This window comes from Camelus ferus, chromosome 16, assembly GCF_009834535.1.
Source record: "Camelus ferus isolate YT-003-E chromosome 16, BCGSAC_Cfer_1.0, whole genome shotgun sequence".
In the NCBI taxonomy this organism is placed as follows: domain Eukaryota; kingdom Metazoa; phylum Chordata; class Mammalia; order Artiodactyla; family Camelidae; genus Camelus; species Camelus ferus.
Genome location: NC_045711.1, coordinates 4,063,934 through 4,076,249, shown reverse-complemented (window position 1 = coordinate 4,076,249; position 12,316 = coordinate 4,063,934). Strand labels below are relative to the sequence as shown.

At 47.6% G+C, this 12,316-nt stretch overlaps 1 protein-coding gene across 23 annotated transcripts in view; it reads right to left on the bottom strand.

Moving 5' to 3' along the window:
• The window catches only part of BCAS3 (BCAS3 microtubule associated cell migration factor), a 483,031-nt gene that overhangs the window by 62,301 nt on the left and 408,414 nt on the right, over nucleotides 1–12,316 (bottom strand). The window contains exon 23 of one of the 23 annotated variants that reach the window (XM_032498359.1): nucleotides 3,872–4,002. The exons of the other annotated variants lie outside the window; for them this stretch is intronic. Within the exon in view, the coding sequence (XP_032354250.1) occupies nucleotides 3,872–4,002 (131 nt within the window). The remainder of the gene's footprint in view (nucleotides 1–3,871; nucleotides 4,003–12,316) is intronic. 23 annotated transcript variants of the gene reach the window in all.

Here is a 12,316-nt window from a genome sequence, read left to right as displayed (position 1 = left end):
GTGTCTGTGTAGCTCAGAAAACACACTGTGTTTTCCCATCTGCCTCTCATTTCCTCTTCCTACGGCCGCCATCCTTGGCCTCTTGCACCCGCGGACAGTCCTTCACACGCTTTTGCTGCCCTCTCTGTTCTCATCACCTAATCCAGAAATGCCTCTTTTCTCTCAATCTCCCATCTTGCCTGCTTATCATCTTATTAGAATCCCGTCGCTTTAGGGGGACCAGTTTCATTTCTCGTATTCTTCGAAATAAAGTAGTTACCTAACAAATTAGGTTTATTTGCTATTTCTGTACTAGAAGAATGGAACTGAAGGCTAGAAAAACAGTAAAGATATACTTTTTCCTATGGAAAATTTCTTATAATAAATGCATTGCAAAAATAGACTGTCTTCTGAAAATGATGAGTTCATGCCCGAAAAGACATTTAAAATCCACCTTCAAAGATACACACGACTTTTCATTTTAATGGAATTAGAGGTATTTAGCCCGACCAAAGGCTAACTGAGATACAGTACTGCACTAGAGAGGAAAAATAAAGTGCTTTAGTCGATGTCAAAATGACAAGCCATCAAAAATCCATGATTCATTAAGAAAAAAAAGAAGATCTCTTAAACAGACCTAGCTGGCCTGGCAAACTTTTGACTTTAATCTTGTGATCTACTGTAACAACAAAAGGCCTCCAACAGCACATCACGCAAATTTATAAGAAAAGGATCAATACGTTTGACTTATTATTTAATTATAATCTTTAGTGATGGAGACAATATGAAAACCTAGCATCAACATTCTGACAGTGGAATAAATAAATAGATATAATTATTCCTCTTACTAATCCCAGCAGAATTGTAAATGATCAGGCCAGACTGCAGATCTGAGTTCTAAGGTTTCCTTAATATGATAGACTTTGATGTCTGGAGTGTCATATCACCAAGATTATGTCTTTTTATTAAAATAAAAAGCTCTCTGAGGATTTCAAGTTCAAATGGCAGAATGACCCCGGGTTCTCTACCTATTCCTAGGACGCCCACATTGTGGCTACTGACTGGGGTTTGCACACGGAGAAGACCTATGGGGAGGGAGTCCAGAGGAGAGGCAGAGGCAGAAGCTGAGAATCGCTGCGCATCCTCTGAACCTTGGAATCTCAGACGCAGAGGCGGAAAGGCTTGAGAGATCCACTAGCCCTTACCTGTTATTTCACAGGGCAGGACCACGAGGATCAAGGTAGAGAGCGGACTTGCTCAAGGTCACATGGTTTCCTGGCACAGCCAGATCCCAACCCAAGTTTCGCGATGCACAGGGCAAAGCTTTCGATGTCACTACTGGAGGGAAAGCAATTGCCGAGGTGGTCAGCTAGAACACAGCCAGCCTAACCATGGCTATTATCAAACCAGCAGAAGGAATGCGCTCTCCAGCGAGGGCCAAGAGAAATTATAGTTAACATTTAACGTCGTGGGACCAACTTCAAAGGCACTCCAGCTGGACTCTCATAATGGAAGACGAAACTGCTAACACTAGCAGAAAGTTGCAGGTGGGCAGCTCGGGCTGGAAATAGCATTCGTCCTCAGAGCAGCGGCACTGCTCAGAAACCCCACATGGGGCTGCCGCCTGGCCGCAAGGTGGGCAGCAATGTGGGAACTAACCTTGCGTCTGTTTGTGGTTCAACATGTTATGAGGCCGCTCATTCCTTGTTAACGCGACAGGACACTTAGAAATGGCCACGTCTGCCATTTGAGGGGAGCGGAGTGGAGTGGGGCTGCTGATGACAGCAGGAGAGGGAGATGGGAGATGGTGCCGCCCTGATGGGCTTCAAGAAAGAGGGTATTTTGCTCCAACAAGAGAAAAGGAAGAGAGAAGAATGCTGCTGTTGGCATGCCACCGAAGAACAGAGATTGGACACTGCATATCCTGGAGCCTAAGAAGGGAGGTTCCAATTTAGAAAAGCCAGTTAATTCTGGAATCTCTACTCCTGCCCCCTAAAGGGCAGAATTTATCTGGAGAACCCTCATTAACTTCTGGCCACAGATGGTATCTTAAAGGAAGGGTGAGTCCACCTAGCAGGGAAACTGGCCCCCTTTTTTTTTTTTTAAAGCAGGTTCCAGTTCTTTCTAGCCAGAGGCCTGGGCTGCAGTGTGAGGATGGTAGGGGAGGAAGAGAGGGGCGGGACAGAGCTCTGGAGAAGAGGAGGTCTCCGCCCCTGCCTCCTGCAGATCCCGGGATGCCCAAAGCTCAAACACTGCCCTCCCTGTCCCTTCACCACTTGGTCTGACTGTCAAGACTGCAGAGCGGTCTTGGTTGGGGCAATCAGGCACGTTCTCCCTGGTCCCTCCCCACCCTCCGATCTCAACCAGGTTCTTGGTTCAAGTCTGCCCTCAGGTGGGTGGAAGGGAGGAGATTAGTGTCAGGCCCCCCGGGGCACTGGGTGCCTCTGCTCTAATGACAACGAGGCTTCTGTACTTCCCCTGAGGACGAGCCCCAGGCATCTCTGTGCATTGGCTCCCTACCTCGATAGGCCTCAGCTGTCTAGGAACAAGACGGCACCGTATCCTGTCATCTACCGCTCTCCCACTCCATCCCAGAGAGTCCTGCTGGATTCTCGATGTGCTACAAGGCCCCCCTGCCAGCCTCCCCTGCTGCTGCTACTACCCTGCCAGCCCAGACATCCGCACAGGGCCATCTCCTGGAGTCCCCATCACTCCACGATGCCAGGAGTGGTACCTCCCTGGTCCATGGCCCAAACACCAGGAACTGTCTAGTTCATCAGGCCTAACTCTCTGCACCAGCCCACAAATGAACAGGTGTTTGAGAAAGGCTAATAGCTGATAGTGAAAGCAACACCATCTGTAGATGAATGAATGCAAGAATAAAAGCACCCAGCCTAGGCAGTGTTGCCTTTGTACTGTTATAGGACGTCCTATTACATATGGCATCCCTGGGTGGGCTCTGGAGAAGAGTTCCCTGTCTCACTGGTCCATCAGCTTTGTCCTGAGCTAGCGAGGGTGGCAGGAAGATGTGGAGCAGAGGCTTCTTAAAAGCCCGGCAATGAAATGCGCAAATCGATCAAATACCTGGGGGAAAAGAGCTAAATATAATACAATGGGTATAATATATACACGCATTAAATTGAGAGAGAAGATACTACTCTTTGGAAACCTGAAAGTTTTAGGAAACTAGAGCAGTGAGAGCAATTTCCACGCATGCTATACCCGTCTCAGAATTGTACACGAAGCCCTGAAGGCTCCTGGTATCATCAGGGTCTGCCGTGAAAAAGGCAGTTTGGATTCCACAGTAACAGTTCCACAAAAGGACCGGCAGTGGCCGGAGTTCGCCTCTTACACCAATCGATCGAATACAGGAGGAATTCCTTAGGGAAACCAGCTAAACATAATTTAAGTTGAAACTGTTAATTTAATAAAGCTAAATGGTAGGAATTGTTGTCTATTACCCCGAGGAGCCTGGCCCAGCACACACAGCCTTGCATGTGAGCAAACAGGTGTCTAAGAAGAGAAGAGGACCACGCCGTTCACAGGGCCGGGATCCCTTTTCTGAAGAATTTGCCTCTTCTTTCTATCTATTTCCTCCTTCTCCCTCCCTCCCTCCTTCCTTTATTTCTTGGATCAGACACTAAGTAAGGGCAGCTCCGTGACCCTATCTTTGCTGCCCTAAGAATGACATCTTAGGTTCCCCTCCCAGTACCTCTCCCATTTGGCACATATTTGACAAGCTCCTGCTATAGATCAGATGCTATTCTAAGTGCAGAGACTCTCAGATGGAAAGATAACTTCCTACCCCTGAAGGAGTGCAGCGATAGAGTAACAGACGGGTGGGCGATGAAGGTGGAGTTAAGATACCGGCCATGGGAACCAATGAGCTTACCGAGGGGCAAGGGACAGGGTTGTGCAAAGGTGCTGCCACTTGAGGTGGCTCTTGAAGGAGGAGCAGGTGGCATCTGGCAGATGGAAGGGAAGAGGAGGTTGAGGCCGGCGGGTGACGGGACGTCACAGGAACTGGCAGGAACAAAAGCAAAGGGGCATGAGACGGCGGTCAGGAACGACAAGCCTATTGGTTAGAATCCAGAACCCACATCAGGGACAGCTGGGGGAGAGGCTGGAGGGACTCGGGTTAGGGAGGATAGCGGGAGGTCACCGGCCTGTGACCCTGGCACTGTCCTTAACCAGCGACACCGTGCTACGTCCATGGGCTTGTCTGCTGTCTGGGGTGAGGGCACAGGCATGGAGGCCGAGGGGCATGTTGGAGGCTGTTCTGCGTGCTCTCCTGCACCTCAGAGCAAGGAGTGCAGGCTGAGATGTGCAGGGAGCAGAAGGGCAGGCCACTGGAATGTTTGGGAGAGGATTAAAGGCATTTTCTCAGCACATGGTTCCTCAGATGGGCGAAGAGGAGTTCCAACAGCGGAGAAACGCAGAGATGGCTAATAGCATCCAAATCTGGAATTCCCTCTGGTGGCTGAAATCAACATCTCTCACAACCTGGACATGCATGATCTGCGAAGAGCTTTATCCGCTCCCTGCGTACAATTTATTGGCCCCGAACATCAGGTTAGCGAGCCGAAATAATTAAACATCAGGCCAGCTGTTTTAGGCAATTAGGTAACATTTTTCATTTAGGAGACCACACAGTGGAGAGGAGAGAATCGAGAGATAAGACCCGTGTGTTGATTTACTGAGGCTCTGCTGCAGATAAAGCCCAGCCTTTTGGAATCCTTCAGGCAATTACTATTTCAGGCTTGGCAAGAACTTGAGTCTGAAAGTAACTATTGGGCTTGTCTTGGCAAGACTCGAAGTCACTGTAGTTGTACGGTTGTCTTGGGCAGCGGTGGGGAGGGGAAAGTCAGTGGAAAGAGGAAGCCAGGAACTGTAGAGCCATTTGGAGGGCCGTTGCAGGCTGGGAGCTCAGGGGAGGCCAAATCGGGTCCTCCCACAACACGTTCTTAGAGAGGGAATGTGGTCTGATGGAGAAGGCCGGGCCTGCTAGTCGGGCTTCTGTGGTTCCCTTGCTGGCATCTTGTCAGTTCTGTGGGCATTGTGTACCCTCCTAGCCTTAGCATCCTTTCCTGTAAAAGAGGAGGAGGGCCAAGCACACTTATGTTTTGGGGGGGCAGAAGGAAAGAAGTGTGGCTGGCAGGTTGCCAAGTGGTGCTGGCTCGGTTCGCGTGGAGGGGGAGAGCGGGTGTGGATACAGACATCAGAGGACCTAGAATTTCATCTTCTCCCTGCCACTCACTGAGCTGACACAGAGATTTTGCTCAAGTCACTTCCCCTGTCTGGACCTCAGTTTCCACAGCATTCAACCCGGGGGCTGGATCAGACCAGACGGTCTCGAAGGGCCCGGTGACTTCTGACATCCTATTCCTCCAAGACGCCCAAGAAGATAAATCGCCGGGCTGAAGGCAAGCAAGTTCTTCTTTGAATGGGAAAGAGAAAAAGCCTGTGTGCTCCAGCTGACGTCCCCCACAAAATCCTGGAGCCAACGCTAAGTATGGGGCGGGGAGCGCGGGGCCGTCTGAGGAGACAGCGGGCCCGCGTGTGGTCACTGGCGACGCTGAACTGAAACATCTCTTGCTCGAGCTCTTCCACTTAATTGGGAGCTTGCCTTTCCAGTTGTATATTTTTATCCTGCGCCCTGGAACCCAAACCATTAGGTTGGGAGCCAAAGGCTGCTTCTTGTTTAATCGTTAACTGCCTCGGCACCGCCGCGCTCTGCCCCAGCCCAGCCGGAAAGGCCTCCTCCAGAGGCCGCGCCTCCTCGGCAAGCGGGGCTCGAGGGAGGATGCGGAGCTGGACCAGGATCCCAGGCCCGTCCTCCAGCTCTGGAAATAAATCCCCTACGCTGTCTGGCCCACACAGATCCCAGTTCAGCCGGGCCTCTCCTGGGGGGTTATTCTGGTAACAGAATGCTCGAGATCAGCAGTTCTTTTCTCCTCTAACCCACTCTCAGCGAGGAGCCAACTGGGCTATTCCTCAGGCTCCGCTTTCCGTGTCTGAAATGTGGTTGAAAACGAATATTCCAGATGTTTCCTCATGTTTTAAGTGGAACCACAGATGAAGCTTCCTGTAGGAAGGCAAGTGTGGCCCAGTGGAAGGAGGACACTTTGGACTGCGTCTGAATTGTGGCTCCACCCTTCAGTGCTGTGTGGCCCTGAGGAACTACTGATTCTTTGAACCTCGGTTTCCTCTTCTGTGGAAGTGACAGCATTCCCCTCTCTCACTTGGCGGCCACTTCCGTGAGCACAAAGCCTGTGTGGTTTGGTCATCCGTATGTCCTCTATGCCTAACACAGGGTAGGTTTCTCCGTGAGTCTGCGCTTTAAAACTTCGCAGGATTTTAAGGAGCCCAGCGGGATGGAAGATGTGGAGAGCCTGACCTGGTACCCGAGCTCGGAAGGTGCTGATTTGCTAGTCTGCACTGCTTGGAAACGCATTCCTTCTGAGTAACATGGAAGCTCAAAGGAGAAGACACGTCCTTGGTTTTGTTCTTTTAAGTAATGAAGAGGCCACCTTGTGCGGGGAAAGATCGGTACTGAGACAGCCCTTTGATTTGGAGGATCTTCTCCAGTATAACCAGTGCCCGCCCTGGAGCTGTTGCTAAAAGCTCCCTCTCTGGCCCTGGAAAAAGAATCGAATCAGATGCAAAGCCACTGATGTCACGGATGGCGGCAGGAGGCCTTCAGTAATACCAATGGCTTCCTGGCCTTAGGGTCTTGCAAGGAGAGTCACAAAACTAGACCCGGGCATGGAAACCAGATTTCCAAGGGCCCCGGGTACACTAGACTATTGTTCCAGGACAGAAACAACTCAGAACAAAATGATGAGTGGGATTTTCCTTGCATTGGCGACAATACATATGTTTGTTCAAGAAAAAAAAGTTGGAGCGAGAAGACATGAACGTCTGCTGCTGAAGAAAAGCCTGTTTGTGCCAGCCACAGTGGTGAGATTGTTCAGGGAGTTCATCCTGAAAGTCCAATTACCCCAACAGCACGGCCAAGGTCAGTGTCATTTTGGGGCGTGGCAACACTCCAGCCTCTTCAGTACCAGATGTGAACTACATGGGGTATCTGCTTTGTGGGAGACCTGGCATCCACTAGACTGGCGAGCTCATCTGGCCGACACCACCATTCTTGCTCCCTTCCCTTTCCTCGGAAAGACCGGTCTAATGGATACCGCCGCAGATTCTGTAAAATGTAGGATCCTGGACTTGGATCTCAGGGAAAACACTTGCAACGGCCAGCACCTCTTCGTGACCACCCAGGGCCCCCATCTGAGGAACAAGAGATCAAAAGGTCCTCCTGCTTTGTTTCTAACAGAACTCCCAGAAACCACAACAATTGAGAGCAGCACAAGTCTTACGAGGCTGAGATGTGAGATGACCTCTTTACCCTAACACGTGACGTAAAAATGTACCTTTTAAACACAGTGATGCCAGGTTTCCTTCTGCCCTGCTTCAGGGGGATCTAAGAGCAACAATTTACCTACAAATTCTTCAAGCAGCCTAGGAATTAGTACACTGACTTCTCCAAACAAGTGGATAATGCGCCCTGGTGTGGATTTAAAAAATGAATATCTAAACTTTCCACAAACCGAACGGCCTGAATAGAGGACACAAATCTGGACTCTGAAGGATGTAACTCCATCAACCAAAGAAAACCCCAATCCTAGAGCAGTGCCACTGCATGGACTCTCCAGTCTCAGATGAGGTTAACTATAAAATTTATCAAAGGAAAGTCGATTTTAAATCATCGTCATAAGATAACACTATATGTGCTGACATGGAAAGCAAGTTAGGCTCTCTGTATACTATAAGCTCAAATAAGAAAAAAAAAAGACAGCTATACATATATCACATTTACATCCATTCACACAAAATATGTGAAAATAGTTAACAGCTAATAATTATATCTAGCATTTACTATCAGGCAGTATTTTGTGTGTGGTGAGCAGGCAGTATTTTAAGTGTCCTGCACATATTAACTCATTGAATCCTCATGACAACCCTAGGATGTAGGTATATTATTTTATGAATGAAGAATCGAGGCACAGAGAGGTTGAGTAACTTGCCCAAGGTGACACAGCTAGCAAGAGGCAGAGCTGGGAACTGAAGTCTGTGGGGACTAATCCAGAGTCCCTGTTCTAATTGACTGAGATGGATGGCCAGTAATGTCCTGGAAGATCCTCAGAAGCCACTTGGAGCACAGCCTTCCCCCTTCTGCCTTCCACCTTCCTCCCAGCTGCCTCCCCAAGCACATGGAATGGCCAACAGAACTGGGAGTCCCTTTTCTCTCACTGTTTTTACCACTAGAATGATCTGTTAACACAGAGCAATACCGGGGGCTCTCGGAGGGCAGGGTGTGGAGGCCTGATCCTTGCCACACCTCTCACACCTCGAACTTTTGGGTCACAGCTTGGCTCAGTACCTGGGCTCAAGGGAAATACTGGTTTCTGAGAGATGCAGAGACTAGAGAGAGATTTGGGAGGCCTTTTAATGGTCTCATTCTGGATGATTCAAAAGACTCTTCAAATTAGGGATGAGTGGGTCCAAGAGATGGAAACCCATGTGCATATATGCATGACAGGGAGGTAGGGCTGGAAATCTGGAAGCTGGGAGAGGGAGGAAATGTGACCTCTTTAGATCCATTCACCCAGCAAACCCATGGCAATTCCTCACTGATAACTGAGAACCAGGACCAGTTCATTAACCCCTGAATTCTCATATTTATTATTAGAAGCCATATGGGCAACAATGTCTGATTCCTGCCACATGGCTGGGATACAGCTTCCTTATTAAGGAAACACAAGGCGGTAGCCTAAATGCTGTGGGTTTTATAAGGAAAAGGCTTAAGCAGAAGCCTGTCCCTTAATTTTATACCCTCATCTTTAACCACCAACGTTCTCATTTGCCAGCATTCACGGCTTCCTTGTACAAATTGCCGTTCGACTTCATGGACTAATTTTACAAGGGTGTGTATATTCATGGGAGCCTCCTGGTCTCCCCCACGTCATCCTGTCCTTCCTCCTCAACCCATCAACAGACCACTGCTTCCCTGCAGCATCTGCTTCGCCATCCAAAACACCTGGGTCCCCTTCTCCAGCTCCAGACTTTGCTCAGAGGGGCTCACGGATGTGTTTTCCTTGGGAGGAAGGATGCACCTCAGAGAGAGGAGGTGACATCTCTGTGAGATGGGACTGGTTCTTCCTCAGGGGAAACAAACACATCAAAATATTCTTTCATGCTATGATGAAGCTGGGAAGCAGAGGAAATTGAAGTAGGGAAGGGTCAGGGCCACACTGAACACAACACGGACCATCTGACATCCACTTCAGGTCCGTTGGCGCCCTCTCAGTGGCTCCCTGCTACCTCTCCTCCAAAAGGGCGATTCGGGGAGGGATGCTATAGAGTTTAGTACCCCAGGGTTCTCCCCAAACCAGTCCCCTCAAAAAATTTCCACTACTTCTTCCTAATCCTTCATTATCTGACAATGAATGGGGAGGAAAAAGGAGACTCTGAATACCTTCTCCATCTTAAAAAATTTGAGAGATATTTGCAGTTCAGTAGAGAATTATCTAATTCCCCTATAAACATTCTCACACGGGCTAAAGTTCTTTTTTTTTTTTTTCTTTTTCCTGTTACTAAACCCAGGGCTGAAAGGAACATTACTCCTTGTTGGGGGGTAAAAATTAACCCTTGCTTGTGTCAAGAATCATGGCCTCCAAAAGGAAACAGGATTCCATGCTAAAAACACCGAAAGGATGGGACAGACAAGTCCTCGGCATCTCTGCTGGTGGAGTCCACGTGGCCGGGTGGAGGGGACGCATATAATGCTCCCCCAACCTACTCATACTTTGGTACATAAACTTTATAAGTACAAAGTTGCCAGATTCCGGTGCATAAAAAAGTAGCTGAAAAAACTCAAACCATAAATAATGCCAAGTAATAAAGGAGGTGAATGTTTCTGTTATTAGATTCTTTCATTGTATAAATCTGTTTAATAAGCTGGCTAGGAATCACTGATAGAAAACAGACTTAGTGTGGTGTTACGGACCAACTCGTTCTAAACGGCCAGGATAGGAACTCGTGCCAAGTTATATTTTTCTGTTCTTAACCAATGCAACTTAAAATGTAATGGTTGTTTCCTTGTTCAAAAATGGAAAATTTCTTATGAGGCTGTGTTTGCAGGGGCTAGCAGGCATGCTTGGTGTCACACAGCCTCCCCTCACCCCCGCCCCAATACTCATCATTTGAAGGCACTTTACTGTATTTATAGATCATGCTGCCTTTTGTCTTACTCACCGAGAGGGACTGGGGTCTGTGTATAACTCCTACTTTTGAGAGTCCTATTTCTCAACATTTATATGTGTGTGTTTAGAAAAATCCCTCCAAATATCCTCCTTTTGACCCAAGAACCATGGCAACCACTCTGGCTCAAGAAATTCACTGAACGCTGAACGGGGTGGAGGGTGGTGAAGGGATGGGGGGGTGGAATGGAGGTCTCTGAGGTCACATTCATCTTCTAACATTATGGTTTCTAACGGCTTGTTGATGTTTTCCTGGGGTTGGTTACTATCATCGTGATGGGCTGTAAAATGAAATGCTATAAACTAGCTGAGGGCTTGAGGAGAAATATTTGCCAAATGGCATAAACAATAACACCGGGAGTCCCCACACACTCAGCCCCGCTCACAGGGCTCGGCCATTTGTACCCCCTTCACCGCGGGCCAGTCAGCATTCTGTCCCTGGTTCCCAGGTCCCTTTTCAGGAGGCCCACACACAGCTAAACAGATAAAGCAGAAGGTAATTGGATGAAATACGTATTTATCCACCCAAGTTAATTAGTGTTCGGAAAATTTAAGTCTCAACAGCATAAAGGTACATCATTCCAAGACGCTCATAAAACGGTGTTACATTTCTAACTAGGTAGCAGATGTTTCGCTGTGCATTTGACAGAGGTCAGATGGAAGTGCCTAAAGAAGGTGTTCCTGAAAATCAGTTAGAAGTCAGAATTAACTGCTTTAATTTGGTTATTTCCCAATGAGTGGACCATGATGTTCTTAGGCAGAATGAACACCGTTTATATGGGAGACAGTAATTCAGTGTAGAGCACTTGGACACGAAATTAGCGCCTTCTCTGTAGTTTCTCTGGGATTTATATGGTTCCTTTTGTTTCCGAATGCTATTTTTGGTTGGGGGTGGGGAGGACAAAATCCCACTTAAGATGACTGGGATTATTGCTGCTTTACACAGGTAGGTGCCAAGCACAGAAAGTAAAGTTTAAACGGATCACTTAGTAATGTACAACATGATGACGATCGTTAACAGTAGTGTATTATATATTTGAGAGTTGCTGAAAGAGAAGACCTTAAACGTTCTCGTACAAGAAAAAAAAATAACTCTGTGAGGTGATGGTTAACTAATCTTATTGCGGTAATCATTTTGCAATGTGTACATGTATCAAACCTTAAACTTACACAATGTTATGTGTCAATTTACACCACAATAAAACTGGACAAAAAAATAAAAGGGGCCGCTCATGTTGGCTAGAGGCTAAAGAAAGATAATTCAGCATTTCTTATGCTTACAGCTGTGGGAAATGCAATGGGAGAAAGAAAAGATGAGTTTGATTCTTCTCTGAGATCACTCTCGACTGGAGTCAAACTCTAGTAAATGCTAGTAAAAGTGTAGGGGTGCGGAATGGGAAAAATTATAGGTAGTGTTCTTTGTTCTCCAAAAAGTGAACTAAAAACTGACAGAAGAATTTCCTTCTGGGAACAGTCCCAGAGGAACGAGGCGGCTGAGGTAGGCTGCGGTGTACTCTTCGGCAGGATGGGAACCAACATTCAGAAAGTGCCAACCCAAACCCGGCGGTAGGCTGGGCCCCTAGCTTCGTCCCTCCTCTTCTAATTCTGCGGCTTATGGGGAAGGAAAACCACAAGGACTCAGCAGAAATGAATCTCTGATGAACACCGTCAGATCTCTGAGAGGATCACAGAAGCTGGGGAAAGTGGCCCAGAAGCTCTAACGCCAACTTGGCCGAGAGGCTCAGGGCTGTTCCTAGAAAGATCGGACGCCAGGAAATCAAAGAGTTAGAAATAATCATTCTGCTTAAGCCTGGGGAAAAATCCAAAGTTCCATTAAGGAATGATTAATAATTGTGACGATCTATGGGCTTTTTTTCAAAGAAATATTTTAAAGAAAAGAGCTTCTTGAATTATCTTTGAAAATTAATTATTTGGTGATACTGATTGTATTCCACTTCTTAAGAGAGTGTTTTTATTGGAAGACAAAGCAAAGCCTGCTCAGCTCTAAAATTAAG